The 18,672-nt window shown below is 34.6% G+C and overlaps 3 protein-coding genes across 3 annotated transcripts in view; 2 read left to right on the top strand and 1 right to left on the bottom strand.

Annotated features, from left to right (window-relative positions):
- Positions 1–6,102, bottom strand: part of Pfrx (6-phosphofructo-2-kinase/fructose-2,6-biphosphatase) — a 28,963-nt gene extending 22,861 nt beyond the window's left edge. Inside the window, exon 1 of the mRNA XM_077442544.1 lies at positions 5,750–6,102. Within this exon, the coding sequence (XP_077298670.1) occupies positions 5,750–5,960 (211 nt within the window). The 5' untranslated portion in view covers positions 5,961–6,102. The remainder of the gene's footprint in view (positions 1–5,749) is intronic.
- A 2,767-nt stretch (positions 6,103–8,869) lies between these two features.
- On the top strand, positions 8,870–10,671 carry LOC143920369 (uncharacterized). Its single transcript, XM_077443241.1, has 3 exons — positions 8,870–9,830; positions 9,913–10,152; positions 10,417–10,671. Exons 1-3 carry the CDS (start codon positions 9,510–9,512, stop codon positions 10,624–10,626), a joined length of 771 nt encoding a protein of 256 aa, XP_077299367.1. The 5' UTR covers positions 8,870–9,509; the 3' UTR covers positions 10,627–10,671.
- A 271-nt stretch (positions 10,672–10,942) lies between these two features.
- On the top strand, positions 10,943–18,098 carry LOC143920159 (uncharacterized). Its single transcript, XM_077442877.1, has 9 exons — positions 10,943–11,061; positions 11,139–11,392; positions 12,537–12,712; positions 12,787–12,919; positions 13,298–13,541; positions 15,547–15,800; positions 17,379–17,554; positions 17,628–17,760; positions 17,842–18,098. Exons 1-9 carry the CDS (start codon positions 11,000–11,002, stop codon positions 18,096–18,098), a joined length of 1,689 nt encoding a protein of 562 aa, XP_077299003.1. The 5' UTR covers positions 10,943–10,999.
- The last annotated feature ends 574 nt before the right edge of the window (positions 18,099–18,672 follow it).

The following is an 18,672-nucleotide window of genomic DNA, read 5'->3' as shown; positions in this document are numbered from 1 at the left end:
AATAGAATGAAATATCCGTCGGTATATATGTATTATATGACCACGTCTTCATCTTAAACCAAAAAAAAAAAAATCAGATCGGATTTGTGTATTTGCTTACAGAAGTATCACCTGCAGTGGCGTAACTACCGCGCCCGCAGACCCCGCAATGCGGGGGGGGGCGCCGAGACCTGGAGGGCGCCACGAAGCGCGCCTTTTTCACGGATTTTTTTAAAAACTTCTCTTATTTTTCAACCTATTTGTACTATATGTGTATGTACATACATTAACGTATTTTGAATTTATCCTCATTGTGTAATTGATCTATGCCAATAGGGCTAGAAGACTACCGTCTTTTTCCATCTTTTGAACGTCAGTGCCACTTCAACCTATTAGCTGAGAATTCTCTTATTCTTGTATATATTTTTTCAATGTGTAAACAATAAAACAAAATTATATGATTAAAACCAATAAAATTTATAAATTTTTCGCTGTCACCATTAGCAGGTGAGAAGTTTTTAAGGAAAATTCACCATCAGTTACATTAAACAGATTGTGCACTGCTTGTTGGTCGTCCAGATTAAACTATTAATGCACTTTGATATATAGGTACACATATTGATACGTCAAAAAGTATAAACATTAATTTGGAAAGTTATTTTGCTAATATTAATATATGGGGGAGGGGGGGGGGGCCGTAAAATATTTTGCGGGGGGGCACCGGGAATTCACGCTACGCCACTGATTCACCTGACAATCATCAGTAATATACAAGTCAGTGACATTCGCTGGTTCAGTTGTCATTATCAGATAAGATAAGATCGCCGTAAAGACCCAACATTGACAACATGACACTTCTCAAATTTTCGCGTACACAAGTGGATGAGTCTTGAAAGGAACACCCAAATTCACAATCTGTATTTAAATATGTTAAATAGAGATTTATCGTAAAATAAACATACGGCCTGATTGCTGATAAAGAAAGGTGGTCTTGATAAATTAGCACCTGACGATTTTCAAAGGTGATATTGACAATGGCAGTGGACATGCAACAGACCTGACGGGATGCACGAATCGATTCTATACAATACTTCACGTAGATAAGTCGATTTGCATATGTTTGCCACATTTATTTTGCACCTATTGCAGCAACCACAATGTGACATGCGCTCCATGTCAAACGTCACGTGTCGATCGTGCTGCGGTCATCGCTTTCGTTGAATTCTAGCTGATGACACACGAAATCAATGTGGGGAAAAACTCCCGACGAATAGAGGAAAATGTACATATTTTTAGAACAAACAAATAGCATGTGAGATGCATATTTGTTTGCAAGATATAGTGTTTGTACTCGATTTGGATGGCGTTTTACTATCTGACTTGTCAGATGTTTTCGTAATTGTTAGACCGTATCCTTCTTTCTGAAGATTATAGGCTAGTTAATGGAAAATAGCAATGATTATATGGGGTGAAATTGTATCTGACCTTTTTTTGCCTTCTTGTAATGGCGTGTTGGTATATATTTAATCATCGCGTAGCTAAAATTTAAAGACTTTTTACTCAATCTATTCGTTTGTTTGATTTCATTATTAATAATTTTGAATTTTATATTTCAAAACAAAATCGCATACAATGAGTTTAATTTTAAAATATAAATATTTTACACATTGTGAGATGGGATTAAAAGAAGAACTTTTAGGTGAGAAGAAGAAACAAAGAGTAAAGAGCAGGTATTAATATGAGGTTCACATCGAAAGACCAAATTATTATATATGCACTATACAGCAAAATGGAAGCACCTACATAGTTTTGGGAGAAATAAATCATAGGATTGCTTTCTGAAAGTGACCCATAGGTCTGCTATAGACTTTGTCCATATACGAACATACATTGTTGTCGTACTTTCAAAATGGATACTTTTTATCAGCATGATCTTGACGATGTATTTAGAACAATTTATCTCTTAATTTGACGTAGAAAAGTAGCTACTCGACATTTTCGTCAACTGATATATTTAGTATAAATCGAGGGCTCAAGGTATAAAGACACAACAATTTTACATTCAAAGGTTTTAGTAGTTTGACTATGATTGACGAGTAGAAGCCCTCCAGTCTCTCAGGTAGTACGAAAGTAGAATAAACATATGTACCAGTTGTGTGTCGTGGAAATCTCCTTATTTTTGTCGCGCAGCTTTACTTACGTGTGCGCGAGCAGGATACAAGGGGGGTAGGTGACGTCATACCGAGTCCCCTCGTATCGTAAGTGAGTCACACACGTACATAAGTAAGGCTGTGCGAGAAAAAATAGAGAGATTTTCACGGCATGCTACTGGTACATATCAGTGGAAATCTCCGTGTTTTTATCGCACAGCCTTATGTGTGTGAGAGTAGGACACAAGAGGACTAAGGGCGAAAACACACTGTACGTGGTACCTTTTCAGATACTTTTAAACATGCGAAAAAAACGCAGTACCCCCTGGAGTGTTTTCGGTGATATTTTATCCTTACTTGGGAGTGAATGATAACGGTGAATCCCATATTTGAAGAAATATAGGAGAAACATATGCACTCTACACGTGCAACTACACCCGAATTCGGTTTAGGGAACACCCACTGTCACAGCGTGGAGCTAAGGATGTGACGTTCCATACCACCCGGTGTGTTTTCACCTGAAGTGACGTCATACGGAGTCCCCTTGTATTCTGCTCGCGCACACACAAGTAAAGCTGTGCGATAAAAACAGAGATTTTCACGGCACGTCACTGATTTACGTTACGTTTGTGACTTGCTGACTGGATGTACATATGTATATTAGTGCTGGAATGACACTCAGTACACAATAATAAGAAAGTATATAAAGTTAGGAAAATATGGGAAGAATAATAGAGAATATTTTTTCAAAGTGTTTTATAGGTTTTTGAGCAATTTTTCCTATTATGCTGTACATTAACATTAGAGAAATATAATACTATGATTACTAACAAAATTAAATTAAAATTGGAAAATAGAAAATGATCAGTAGATCAGTAGCTATTAAAATAGATATAAGATGTATTGTAAACATAATTTAGTAATAATAAAAGGATTTAAAAATCAAAATAAGTGGTTGGAATAGTAAAAATATACTCCAATGATTACACTAATTGACTTTTGGAGGGAAATGAACGGTAGTTTCATTTTTTATGAAGAATTTTCAATAAAACTTGCTCTTGACATTCAAGGGGCATATGAGCTTGCGAAACTTAACTTACTATGTAGATAACCTCTAGTGTTTGAGTAGATGCGGTTAATTACACCAGCGATTAGATATTAAGATTAATCGGACAAAATTGCAATTACTAGCACTTCAATGGGAGAACATTAGCATCCCTACATTATTTGTCCATTAATGACATTGAACATCGTGCGTTAACCTTGAACACCTACCTAGGCACCATCTTAATTGAATTATGAAAGTCCTTCGTTCACATCCGATTTGTGCTGGATGAATTAACGCTGATAATGTCAATTTAAACATTGATAATGTCAATTTAAACGTTGATAATGACCGTGCAAACAAACTGCTTTTCACACTCGGCCAAATTCAATCGAATTCGCACTGGTGAGGAATTCTTAGGAAGTCATCCTGAATGAGGTCATAATTGACCATTGTTCGAATGCTGATTCTTTTCAGACAGTGCCGATTAATTTGGTGGGTGCTGTTTATACCGGATAGTTTATTGCGTGTCCATGAAATCCAGATTCGCATTGTGTGCGGAAACATACTCGAGTGCTTTGCAGACGCAACAAATATTGGAAGAGTTAAAAATAGAGACCTCTCAGCGTATACGAGTTATATTTCGGTTAGTAGAACAGCCATATCCAAGGTTGCACTATTGATTTGATGCATTTGTTGTGCACGTTTCCCGGTGCATCGATTTACCCCGATACTAAGTATGAACTGCGCTTTTGCCTTTGACATTTATGTTTTGATAAACAATTTATTTTCAATTAATTTCCAAAGCCTCAGTTCACCAGAGTTTAAAATCGAGGTTACGCTCTTGAGCCTATGAGATTCAGTGTGGATGTTAATGGAATCCCATCATGTGATAAGATAAGAATTTGGTTAAATTCAGTTTCCGGATGATACGTTTTTTTAGGCTTCCTCCACTTATATTTGGTCCATAGCCGTACCTAGTCAGATAGTTTATTCTCGATTTTTTTCCATACTGCCTAGTCATTACTTTTTGACTTTTTTTAGATGAGATGCCCACGTTATGATCTCTAACATTTTTTTTTTGTATAGTCTAAGTGTGGTTCCCGAAAAAAAAAATGCACTAAATTGCACTGAATAGTGGCGCAGTTTCGAGGAGTTTTTAATTTTCAAACGCGCTCAAAAAGAACTTACGCAATAGAATTCCACAAAGAAAGGTTCCACCCTCCATAAATATACAAATTCCACCCTCGGATAAATATACAAATACCCCTTGACGCTTTTTTGTGGAATTCTATTGCGTTAGTTCTCCTTGAGCATCTTTGAAAGTTTGGATATCTCGAGAGTGCAAATATCTCGGGTGCATTTTTCCGGTCACACTAATTGTACTGCTGATCGGACAAAGATGCTCAAGAAGAACTAACGCAATAGAATTCCACAAAAATGCGTCAAGGGGAATTTGTATGTTATCCGAGGGTGCTAACCCTTTTTTGTGGAATTCTGTTGTGTAAGTTATTCTTAAGCGCCCTTGGAAATTAGGATTTCTTCACTTTTCAGTGCATTCTTCCGGGAACCAATTGAAGCATTCCAGATGTACTTCGCGAAGAAATTTCAATAATGAGGTAATTAGGAAAATATTTACTCCGAAATTTGGCTGCAAATTGGAAATATCTCAGTGCATTGCAATGAAATTCTGAAAAAATTTAATCATAAAATATTTGCGTATAAAACTTAGTATTATGCAGAAACGATCACGGCTCGTTCACGCGATAAATGTGACTAATAAAAATTATCAATTCTTGGCGAATTCAGCAGAGTGACCCTGGGACCCGAGAGATATCATGAGATACTGTTTTACGTAGTATTTGTTGGAAAACTTTTGTTTTCGTTAATCTGCGCTCATTTAGCTTCCGAAAAAAAGATAACACATTCAGTAGTCGACAGAGGTATTAAACGTTTTCAGTAATTTATTACTCGACTTTTGGGATACGTTTATCTGGCACAGTGGGCGATTTAATGACACCTTATCTCTTTCATCAACAATGATCGACGGAGAATTAAGCGCAAAGAGAGGCGATTAATTTTCGACGTTTAACACCCGAAATTGATATGTGCGTAAATAATGAGTTCATTATTAAAATTTAAAATAAGATTCATATCAATATAATAAACGTATTATATCATATTAAAAAATAACATTGGCATATTTACGTATGCGTCAAAATATTTCGGTTCGAAGATAATCGCAAATATAGATTATGCAATTTTACTATATATAATCAAATTCCCCTTTGTCGAAAAAGTGATGCTGTACGAGCGATCGTCGTAAAATTTTCAGATTACGGCCAAAAATCTTTCGGCGATGAAAGCCGACGAAATTGACAGGTGTCATGTGAGAGAGCATGCACTTTTCAATTGCGTATTTATACGCTATGGCTTAGATGCGATATTGGCAAAAAGTGACAAGCGAATGAATATAGGGGTGTCGACTCTGATGACAGTCGACAGAAGTAGGAAACATATGTTTTTGACGTGCAATAAGTGTCATAAGTTTTGAGATTTGAGTTGTGGGGTTTACCTCTAATGGGGAAGGGTTTGGTCATGACGGTGTCCGAGTTCGGCGGTTGGAGATGATAAGCTTCGGGGGGTGAAGACCGGGACGAGTGTGAGACGGGCGACGGGGAAGAGTGCGGCGAGGAAGGTCCCGTTCCCGTTCCCGTTCCGGTTCCCGCTCCCGGGCCCGCGCAGCCGCACCCCTGCGAGCGAACTCTCCTCGTCCCTCGCTCCATTCTTCGTCTGAGGGTTCCACCGGCAGCCGCCAGCTCTGCGCCGACGCGAACGACACGAACAATCGACACTCGACAGACGACTCGAGCGATCGAAACGACCGCAACGACCACAACAACCGAAGCGCACGACGAACGCGCACCGACTGATTCCGGAATCGTCATTCGAGTCGTACCATCAAATTCGCGCGCTCGCCGAACCTGCTCATGGCTGCCAACCCACACTCCATTCCATTTCATTTTCATTCGGAAAAATTTACGTCTTTTATTTAGCCACAGCGCACTGGTTAAGCGACTGTTGGAAATTAGAGAGGATGTGGGTTACATCCATAGATGTATAATACATAGATCCGCCCTCACGCTTTATACTGGTCTCCCTTTTGGCGCATGCAAAATACATGGCGCATGCACACTTTCTCTCAGTAGGTAGTTAGCTTCTAAGTAGGAAAGGTCGATTGCGGAGATCTAGTCGTCACTAACTGAGGGGTGCAGGGGGTTTAACTAGCGGGGAAGTGAAAAAAACGCCGACCGCTGCGTCGTAGGGAAAAAAACCTTTTTTTTCTCAACTTCCCCGCTAGTTTAACTCCCCGCACCCCTCAGTTAGTGACGACAAGATCTCCGACCAAAATCACGCGTCAGGGCCCATCTATGTGTATTATATATCTTGTGCATGCCAGGAGTCAAAGGGGGCCCCACCCAGGGTTAAAATAATTCCCCCTCCCCCCCATATAACAAAATTTTCTTCTTTCCATCACGCTAAAAATCAAGGGAATTTTTTTTTTCAAAATTGGGAATAAACAAATTTAGGTACAAGAAAAATGGCAAAAGCAAAATAGATCCATAAATAGTATTGTATATTTCGTTTTAACCCTTGTCCTAGGTAAATATAATGCATCATAAAAGAATGCGGCATAAAAGCGGCTTTTACTTTCGGTAGAAAACAATCAGGGACGTCATTTCAGCTTTTTCTTTGGGGGGCAGGCAAAGATTGGTCAAATTGAATTTTTTTTCAAAAAATCTTTTTTATATCGGAATAAAAATGGAAAATATTCTTTACCTTATTGAGTTATAAAATATGAAAAAAATAAGCTTATTTTTGAAAAAGTAATTATAAAAAAATATTATGTAAAAAGAGAAAAAAGCGCCGCAGGCGAAAATTTTTTTCCACAAATCTTTACATAGTCAACATTAATCGACCATCAAACTGAGTCTCCAAAAAACTATCAATTAACTTAATTTCTACCGACTGTCTTGTCACTTTATCTATGTACATATGTACGTAATAACATTATATAAAGTTTTGTTTTGTTTTTTTTCAAAGCACATAGCAGCGATTATTTTATTAGTTACCCAAAAATAACATACATAAGAAATACACGTAGCATTCATAGATCCATGGTATCTCATTAATCATTAAATTCATAATATTTTCTAAATTCACACTATTCCTTAATTTAGGCGAGTGCCCCCCTATGGCCCCCCCAAATTACGTCCCTGAAAAAAATGCATAATATTTTCAATTAATGTTAATCGAAAATCGGGATTTTGGGGAGGGGGCCCCTATCCTATATTTCTATTTACATGGATGTGTCTAGATTAGGAATAGATTTTATATTCGGAAACTGTTTAAAATTGTGTATTTAAATCTTACTATATCATCGAAGTATAATCAAATGTTATTTTGAAAGTATGAAGTAAATTTAAATCACTGGTTGATGATGAATCGTCCTATCAAAATTGTTTTAAGCAATTCAGTTTATATTATTCAAGAAAATTTGTTTATTCCCATTTTTATTTCAGTAGTTAGTTGTTACATAGGTATTGGTATATACATAATCTTGAGGTTGGAATAGGCCCGGCAAAAGGGCCCACGCAAATGTTGAAACTTACATTTCAAGCCTAATAAAAAAAGTAAACCGATCCTTGGGCTGTTAAAGCAGGTATTAGTTATTTGTGTATATCGTAAGAAATTTGTTTTGTTGAAATACCCAAACTTTAGGTCCCAAAGTTGCAATATCCTGTACATTTTTACACACGTGAAATAGTTAAAAATTTATTTAATTTTACCGAGGGCCCATATTTTCTAACATATAGTGGGGCCCACATGCCATCGGGCATGTTCGCTTGTATGGCCAGTCCGCCACTGGTTACATCCCGCCCGGAATCTAATAAGAGCGAAATCACACAGCGTGGTATGTGGTATGTGGTACGTCGACAAGTTCTCCTATATTTCTTAAAACCGTTATCGATCACTGTCAAGGAAGGGAAAATAAAACCATAGAATTTGACCGAAAAAGGTCTGAAGGGGCAGGGAATACCGGTCGTTCGGTCGGCCGGTTCGGACGGTCATGGTATACGTGCCAGGTATGCCACATTTTTTATATATGTTTAAAACTATCTAAAAAAAACATCCCACATATAACATCCCGCATCCCGCGCTGTGTTCGCGCCCTAATTATTCGACTTACTTACGCTGTTGGCGAGATTTTTTTTTTTTTACATACATATGTATATACCAGGAAGGCCTGACAGGCCCAATGCGCCTTCCTAGACAATTAATTACAAACATTGCAGCATTTTTATTACATTAATCACTGTATTTCGAGAGGCTGAAGGACACCAAATTAACAATTGTGACGTACACCTTTAGGAACTGGCGGGAAAAACGCTGGAGACCAGGTCACGAGGTCCTTCCTCTACGTAGACGGCTTCTGACTGTTTCGCAAACAGCTGCGTATGAAGAGGGCGGGAGCTTTAGGAAATGTACATTTACTATTGAGGCTCAACCGCACGTGGACGGTCATATGCCAACCCAACCATTGGAATTGCTGCCAACTAAAGAGACGATGAGGAGGATGTAGTGTTACACAATTAATTAAATAAGGAAAATGTGTAGAGTTTGATGGATGAGAGTTGCGCAAAATAGAGACGAGTGGAAGCGTGTTGGAGAGATAATAAAGTAATTCTTATATTCTGAATGACAGTTTCGCCTTTGTTTTGCATTAAATTCAAAAATTGCAATAGACAGGGGAACATGAAAGACTGAGCGTGACTGTCTTAATTTATAAATTTTGATTCAATTTTCAACGTCATATTTTTGTGAAAAGAAATTTTAATCTGTCACACCAATTAAAACTCGATGCCAGCCAGATTCCAACTTCATTGGAACCAAAAATCAGTAAACTTATTTAGAAAGAGCTTGTAACAATTGTTTGCGAAGTGAACTTCATAAAATTATTTTAATAACAGATGCACTCTACTCTTTTCATTGAATAATTACACCAAGCTTAAAATTTTCTAGACATCTATTATGTATGATTTAATTTAATATTGAAAAAAAAATGATCGACTCGAATTTGTCATTTTAATATTATTTACATAACTCTAAAGATGGCGCTGTTAATATTTTACATTATATATTTAATATTTTCCTTTCCTTATCTAAAATCCCATAATATTATCTTTTCAAACAACGGTACAATGAATGTGACTAATAACAACATTTAATAACAATATTATTTTAATAACAAAAATATAAACAATGTCAACACGATGACGTCATTTTCTTTATCAGTTAAATTGTTGTTTGTGTTTACTACGTTGGTGCGAAATTTATTGATCAAACTTCAAATCTCAATAGTCAATGATAGCTTTAACAATATTTTTCATGCAACAAACATGGGCATGGAAGACAACGATTTGAGTCGCGAAAAAAGCGTTACAAATGTATTCAATTTGAGCAAACATTTTGCTGAAGGAAATCTTAAAAATGTGCTAACAAAACCGAATTTACAAAAGAACGAAGGCCGCAAAGCTGATGAAAATTCTAATAACTTTCCCGTATCAGATTTTCGTGTCAAAAGTGATAGCAAAGTATGTCTAAATATGTATTTATTTATGTGAATTAAAATACTTTTTTATCATTATAATGTTTTATATTTGATTTGATGTTCAGATTCAAAAAATCAATATAAAAATTGTACTGACATTTTCATCAAAGTACATATCGAGTTTTGAGAAGTATTATAAAAAGCATGTCGAAATTGAATCAACATCACCTGAAAATGATGATGTTCAGTTGAATCCCTACATTGTATACAGAGATGATGAATTTATACAATGTACTAAGGATTTTTTAGAAAATGAATTAAGTTTTGCTTCTGCAATTACAGAGTGTATGAAATCCTATAGAAAGGTATTTATACATAATTTACTTCGTATGTATGTATTTATAATATATTAACACTCAATTTGAAGCTTATCATATAGTATATTAACGGATTCATTATGATACCAAAAATGTCTAAATGAAAACAGGAATTTTTCAACTTTTTTCATATGAATCATTCAGATAATTTCATTACTTGATAGTGGACTATATGTAGTTGTTTATTATTTGATCAGTATACCTATAATATGTAACTAATGCTATCTGCTAGTAACATTTTTGCGTTTTCAGATATACAAATTATACTTTAAAAAGAATATGCTTAAAATTAACCAAGAGAAAAATGAGGAATCGCATTATTTTAGTCCTCCAAACTATTATTTATTGAAGGATTCAAACTGGAGGCCAACCGGGAATGAAAATTCAAATTGGAAGTATATTCATGACGTACGATGCAAATGTCTTAAATGGATGACTAATAGCAATAAATATTTGCAATAGAATTATGATATAAATCAAATTTCATTAATAAACAGTTTTGATTACATCTATTGCGTTTTATTATTAATTATTTGTCATAGGCAACATGATGAAACATCTTTATCTTGAAATCTGAATTTTTTGATGTCCTAAATATACATACATATATGTATAGAAAATTTGACTATTGTTATTAAAAACTAATTGAATTGCTTTGTGTATATCATATATAATATTTTTTCCTCATTATAGTCCTAATCTTATCAAATATATTTTTATCACTGCTAGATATCTCCTTGTTATAAAGTCGGATCGATGATTTTGGCGGGTATTGTGTACGGAAGAATATTCGCAAGCAGGTCATCAACGCATCTCAGGTGAGCAAAAAAGAGCTATGGAAACCGATATAGGAGAATCACAAACTGATGCAAGAGTTTTCATGTTGCCTACACCAAGGTTAGATAACTATACATCTATGTACATATGGTCTAACAAATGGCGATCTGTTGTATGAGTAATTTTTGCAATTTTAGTCAGGCTGTGTCAGATGTTGAGACCTTCTTGCGAACCAACACATCAGCTTTGTACTACGATTTGACCGAGAAGGGCCAAGCGATTATATTCAATCATTATGAATATAAATCAAAAGAGAGAGTGACGATTCCAAAGAGACATGGCACTGAATTTGACACTGCTCGCCTGAAAAGTTGTTTGGAAAACTTGAATTTCAATGTGACCATATTCAATGATTTAAAAGTTAATGATATAGAAATGCAAATGAAACTAAGTACGTACAGCTTGTTACAATACATATATGCACTAATAGATATCCATACCTGAAATATTTTTATTTCACCATTGTAGCTGCAATACGACTATCTGTAATACCATAATGGTCAAATTTTCATTGAATATATAAATAACATAATATAATAAATAAGATCCTAGACTAACATACATACAAATATAGTATATACAAACTCATTTTGAATTTTACATATGAATTTGAATTATAATCTTCAATTTAATTAATTGACACTGTATTAATTATATTAATTTATATTCCATCTTATAGCTTTATGATATGATTCTTGATTTTTTTCTATTGGTATGTTTTCATTTGCGTTAGGTTAGTCATGTTAGATTAGTTCTTTAACTATCTGTTAATGTTATTGAATGTGTTGACTTTATATCGATATTTTATGGTGTAAAATGTCGGAATACTTATATTTGTTTTGTGTGCAATTCGGTCTAAATATTATATCCAACCTTTACGATCACTCTTGTAAGTTATTAGATATTATATTTAAAACCATTCTAAACACTATATTTAGATCTTATGATACCTTCTTGTTTTTGTCGTTTCATATTCACATTTCTCTATATTAGATTCAGGCAACAATGTTTATAACGCATTTTATTCTAATTTAGATTTTCTCTTTCATTAAGTATTTTTTTAAAAATATTGTTACGTAGAGGTGGGTGGAGGATCCAAGTAAAAGGCCAAAGTCGTGTCACAGCATTTATTGATGATTAAGGAGATACACGCACCGGCAGTGCTCCGTCCAGAATGTCTTGATAAGTACCGCCTTATAAGGGGCAGGTCTCTTAGTACATCTTAGACGTCTGATTTGTTTACCTATTGTTATGGTCATGTACTCGGATATGTATTCCCACGACATTCGGTCCCACGGTACCACGGTATCGGTCACTTCTGAGAAGGGACCAATAACGGCCAACTCGGTCGCCATTGTTTAGCCTACATGCAATTAGTAATCCTTGAAACCAATTATAACGGTCGCACATTGTCAGGGATGCGCCTCGGCTTAATCCGATTGCACTTAACCGGCGGCTATATGCTACAATATGTATAAAACAAACAATATAATACAATTGCACAGTTTTAACGGGATCTGCTTTCATGTTTTCAGTAAAAAAGAAAAAGAGATCTGAAATTAGTTGCTTGATTGTTGTGGTCATGACTCATGGAGAACCAGGCAGTTTATATGCAGCCGATGATAAATATGAAACAAATATGCTCTGGGATGGATTGACAGCAAGGGAATGCCCTCATTTGGCAGGCATTCCCAAATTATACTTTATTCAGGTAATTGTATTCCTACTTTATAAAGAAACATGTTGCACTGATTGATTATTTTTTTGATAAATGCTCAATTTCAGGCATGTAGGGGAGATAAAATAGATCGTGGATATACGGTAACAGACAGCATTCTTTTTCCTTCACAACCCAGAAGGAATAAATTAAAAATACCGTCGATGGCTGACTTTTTACACATGTATTCCACATACGAAGGTTAATTTTATTATATAATTCAAACATATGTCCCCTTTACTTCTTCCTAATGTCTTGTCCGCATCCGGACATTACTTGTGGATATCCGCATCGGTCTTCAGTGGCTCAGAAAAGATCTTTGGCGCTCATATCGGTCGACATGCGCATGTTTCGAAGCCAAGACGACTTCTTCCTGCTAATCCATTTTCTTCCTTCTATTTTTCCCATGGTTATTGAATGGAGAAATGCGTATTTTGGACTCCATATCATGTGTCCGAGGTACTCCATTTTTCTCCGCTTGATGACAGAAACAAGTTCCCTGCCTCTCCCTATCATATGTACACACATTATGTTTAAACGTGGGCTTTTTGAATTAATTGTTATTTTAAATATATCTAGATCACTCGTCCTGGAGGGAAGTCGACGGTTCATGGTTCATTCAATCCTTATGTGAAGTGTTTGAAGAAGAAGCACCGCATTGGGATTTATTACAGTTGCTCACTTTTGTCAATAAAAAAGTAGCTTTCGAATACGAATCTTACTCTAGAGATCCGACTGTAAATCAAATGAAACAAATTCCGCAGGTCAAATCCATGTTGACTAAATTATTGAAATTTAAAGTCATCGGAAAGTATAGTGAAACGCCAATATGATTTATAGTATATTACATTCGTATTCAAATTAATTTATACATATATATATATATATATATATATATATATATATATATATATATATATATATATATATATATATATATATATATATATATATATATATATATATATATATGTACATATGTATGTATGTACAAAATTTAAAAAAAATGACAGCTCTTAGGTAGGAATCTAAAGTAATGTTATGTATGTATGTACATATGTGCACATGTATAAAATCTCAAAAAAAAATATATGACAGCTCTTAAGTAGGAATCTAGAGTATTTTTATGTTTTATTTATTAAATAATTTTACAATGAATGTATAATATTATGCATACCTGAATAAATAAAATTATAGCATTAATTTGTCTTATTTTATTTCAAACAGATATATTTTTGTAGAAAAATATAATATCATTTTAATAAACAATAATTAATGGTTGTGGCTATTAGCAGGTACTATGTATATATGCGACAGGCGCAAAGCCTTCTGCGCATGCGCGTGAACTTATAATCCGATTATAATTTCTTACATTTAACCCTTTGAGGAGTACGGCCGTACGGGTACGTGGAAAGTAAAATGGCCCCGCCAGAGTACGGCCGTACTTGTACGATTTGACACGTTCAATCACTCAAAATACTCTACCTCTCTCATTGTTCGACATATTTGCATCTCGTTTTTTTTCAAGTGTTGCTGAGGTTTCTCTTTCACTCTTGTGTATATATATATTTTTGTATTCGAATAAAGAAACCAAATTTAACGAGGCGTGAAAGCCAGTTAAATTTTTATGACTGAACATGATGACAATTTTTTTTCCAAAGTAATATTTTCCACGTGTAAAAACTATAAAATATGTTCCGAACGAATAACATTGAAACCTCTGACTAAATTTATTTCATTTGACCCTCATAAAAATAATTTAGCGTAAAATTATAGATTTATTTTCGAGAGAATTTGGTTCGAGATGAAAGGCAAAACCGCCGCCGGGCAATAAATCAATCATATAATCGAGCGAAATATGTCAACTTTAAAACTTCCCACAAAATAAGAGTGTTCGCTCGGATTTTTTTAATGTATGCTAGACTTGTTTAATCACTCGTTCATTATACATGAGGCAAATAAATTTCGCACGTTATTATAATAGATTTATATCATTTAGCTAGTTCACGGATTTAACTTGTATGTAGGTATTATACGTTGTATATGATAATAATTTTCTAACAATTAATAATATTAACTAATTTGGATTATATGTTTAACTCTACGTCACTTTACGAGTTCGAACTAAATTTTAAGAGGTTTAAAACAAAATTTTAGCAGTAAACACGCTGACAGTAACAGTTCACGCGCATGCGCAGAAAGCTTTGCGCTTGTCGCAGATATAGTACCTGCAAATAGCCAATAATTCGCAGATACAGTACCTGCCAATAGACAATAATTTGCAGATATAGTACCTGCAAATAGCCACAACCATAATTAATTTGAAAATAAATGTAAAATAATTATATTTTTTTTTGATAAAATTAGCAAATAATATACAAATTCATAAATGTCTCGGGATATTTTGAAAGCAGTAAATATTCATCATGTTTGTATAGATTATTTTCATTTTAGACGAATAATATAATAAAAATATATATAATAAAATATCACAAAAACCTTATAATAGATCTTAGTATGTATATCGGTGCATAGGTAGCATGTAAATAAATTTCCAATTTTTTTATTCTAATCTTATCAAAATGGCATTGGTAGAATATATCTGATATCTCTTTCCTGTGTCGTTCGCACAATTTTTAACAGATATTGCATAAATGAAGCTTTTTGCTTCAATGAAGTAGACGTTCCCGTGAACAAAAATGGATAGCAAACGTGAATCGAGAACTGACAGACCAGGTTCATTGCCATCTACTCGAACGTAAGATTACTGCATACATATATTATTATTAAGTTGATTTATTGTATAATAAGAAATCTTGAAATTGTAGTCAACATGTGTCGGATGTTCAGTCATTTCTCAAAAACAATTCATCAACTCTCTACTACGATATGACTGAAAAGGGTTTAGCGATTATATTTAATCACTACAAATGCACAACAGAAGAAAACAGGGAGTTAAAGCCGAGAGAAGGCACTCAACATGACGCCGATCGCCTAAAAAGTTGCTTGAAAAATTTAAATTTCAATGTGACAGTATTTGATGATTTAAAAGTTGCTGAAATACAAAGACAACTGAAGCTGAGTATGTATACATTTTTATAAATATATGCATGTTTACTTTGTCCAAAGAATTTCGCAAAATATAATATTTGTTAGTAGTGCAATTTTTGGCTAAATGTGTTTATTGTATGATTATCAATATCATTGTAATCAAGATTTCTTCTTATAGAAAATCATTGTAAATATAAATATACTAGTGATGTACCCGATGAAATTATAGTATACTAGCTGTATTACCCGGCTTCGCTCGGTATTTGTAATATAAACCGCTTAAACATGACTAATCTAATAGTAAACATTTTATTAAAAAAAAATCCTTTGCCTTCTAGGGCTTCGCCCTCCACGCCCCCTGAGCCTTTGCCTTTTAGGGCTTCGCTCTCGGCGCCCCCTGAGCCTTTGCCTTCTAGGGCTTCGCCCTCAGCGCCCCGTGAGCCTTTCCGTTCTAGGGCTTTGCCCTCGGCGCCCCCATGAGCCTTTGCCTTCTAGGGCTTCGCCCTCGGCGCCCCATGAGCCTTTGGCCTTTAAAAAATAAATCGAATCGGCGCCTATGAATCGAAAAAAAAAAATCGAATCATTTGTTCGATGACGGCTGCGCCCTATGAGGCTGCGCCCCCTTCGGGCCCACATGGGAGCTCCCATCATTTGTTCGATGACGTCACGGATCTACGGACGAACTAACGAACGAACTAAGGATACATATATACAAAGGATACAAAGTCTCTTTCCAAATTATATATTAGATAAATAAATGTGTATTTTATTCATATAATATATACATTTATTGGTTTATCACTAAGTTCTGACTCGGTTATTAGAAAATGTTGACGTATTACATTTTTCTTCAGAATTCCCTGAAGAATAAAGTGAAGTTAGAAAATATCAATTTTATTACCAAATTTAAACAAATTGTACATTAATTTTGATTGAATGTGAGTTTGATTATGAATTTTACTAACAACTACTTAGAATTTGATGCCGATATTTAAAATCCATATTTCTTTATATTATGAACTATGCAGTAGTCCACGAAGAAAATATCAAGCTAAGGTCAAAATTAAGGCTTTAAGAGGGCTGTACACCTGAAACCTTAATTTTGTTGCCGTCCCTTTCTTCGACATATATATTGAGTGAATGCGACAATATATATCAATATACATATATATTGAGTGAATGCGACAGTTGCGCTTCGACCAGATAATAAGTATTTTCAATCGACAAAATCGAGGTTTCGTATTCTCCTATTTTCTCCTCCAAAACTGGACCAATTTAAAAAAAAAATCATTATCGGTATGAAAAAGATATTTTCTGTGCAACTATGCGCGTATTTTTTTTTAAATCGACCGTTTAATAAGCACGCTGGACTCTTTTCGTGGGTGTAAAAAAGAGGCGATTTATATATGTTTGGCGGCTCCTAGCTCCTATAAAAAATAACTAATCAAAAAAATAAAACGATAGATGAATCTCAATGGTAGATATCCATAGCATATAAAAAAATAATTTCTCTAGTGCCATAATTGAGGAAGGGAGAAGTGTAATACGTTTGTATGGACAAGGCGCTGGTCTCCAGCACTCTTAATGTTATTAATTTAAAACTTTTCAGTTAAAATGAAACAACGAAATGAAATAAGTTGCTTGATTATTGTGGTCATGACTCATGGTGATACAGGAATATTGGGTGCAGCAGATACGTCATACAAACTAAATATGCTATGGGGTGGTTTGACTGCGAATGAATGTCCACATTTGGTTGGTATACCCAAATTATACTTTATTCAGGTAGTTGGATTTTTATATTAAAAAGAAATATTTCCTACAACGTAATTAATATATTATAGATTGCTAATTTCAGGCTTGTCGTGGAAATAAATTAGATCAAGGACACTCAGTGATAGACGGAATTCCTGAACATCTGCCACCCAAAAGTAATAAAGTGAAAGTGTTACAAATGGCCGATTTCTTACAGATGTATTCCACATACGATGGTCAGTATCGGAATGTACCATTATACATGCAATAATTCAATGCAGGCCTTGTAAATAAGTGTTTTCTTTGATTATATGTAGATCATGTATCCTGGAGAGAAAGTAATGGCACATGGTTTATTCAATCCCTGTGTGAAGTGCTTGAAAACGAAGCATTATATTGGGATCTTGTTCAATTGCTTACATTCGTCAATAAAAAAGTAGCTTATGAATATGAATCATCCACTAAAACCCAGAAATCCACTGATGGAATGAAACAGATCCCACAGGTTAAATCTATGTTGACTAAATTGTTAAAATTTAAAGTCGTCAAAAGTTTAAATGAAACTCCGGTATGAATTATAGTTATATGTGTATTATTTTTTGTTAAATATTTAAAAAAATAGGTTGTGGCTATTTGCCGGTACTATACCTGCAAATTATTGGCTATTTGCAGGTACTATATCTGCAAATTATTGGCTATTTGCAGGTACTATATCTGCGACAGGTGCAAAGCCTTCTGCGCATGCGCGTGAACCGTCACTGTCAGCGTGTTTACTGTTAAAATTTTGTTTTAAACCTCTTAAAATTTAGTTAAACGAACTCGCAAAGTGACGTAGAGTAAAAAATATAATCCAAATTAGTTAATATTATTAATTGTTAGAAAATTATTATCATATACAAGGTATAATACCTACATACAAGTACAAGACGTGAACTAGCTAAATGATATAAATCTATTATAATAACGTGCGAAATTTATTTGCCTCATGTATAATGAACGATTGATTGAACAAATTCACGCGCATGCGCAGAAGGCTTTGCGCCTGTCGCGGATATAGTACCTGCAAATAGCCACAACCAAAAAAATATGAGATACAATTTTATATTATGTACATACCTACCTACATGTATATGTGTACATATTTATGA

The sequence above is a fragment of the Arctopsyche grandis genome, chromosome 12, assembly GCF_051622035.1.
Source record: "Arctopsyche grandis isolate Sample6627 chromosome 12, ASM5162203v2, whole genome shotgun sequence".
Classification (NCBI taxonomy): domain Eukaryota; kingdom Metazoa; phylum Arthropoda; class Insecta; order Trichoptera; family Hydropsychidae; genus Arctopsyche; species Arctopsyche grandis.
Note: the sequence above shows the minus strand (reverse complement) of the source record. Positions and strands in the feature narration are given on the sequence as shown.

Excerpts from the sequence above, each read along its gene's own strand:
- LOC143920369 (XM_077443241.1), top strand. The coding sequence starts at position 9,510 with ATGACGTCATTTTCTTTATCAGTTAAATTGTTGTTTGTGTTTACTACG. Across the intron at positions 9,831-9,912 it reads GTGTCAAAAGTGATAGCAAA|ATTCAAAAAATCAATATAAA; the intron begins GTATGTCTAAAT and ends TTTGATGTTCAG. Across the intron at positions 10,153-10,416 it reads GTATGAAATCCTATAGAAAG|ATATACAAATTATACTTTAA; the intron begins GTATTTATACAT and ends TTGCGTTTTCAG.
- LOC143920159 (XM_077442877.1), top strand. The coding sequence starts at position 11,000 with ATGGAAACCGATATAGGAGAATCACAAACTGATGCAAGAGTTTTCATG. Across the intron at positions 11,062-11,138 it reads TTCATGTTGCCTACACCAAG|TCAGGCTGTGTCAGATGTTG; the intron begins GTTAGATAACTA and ends TTGCAATTTTAG. Across the intron at positions 13,542-15,546 it reads ATCGGAAAGTATAGTGAAAC|TCAACATGTGTCGGATGTTC; the intron begins GCCAATATGATT and ends TTGAAATTGTAG.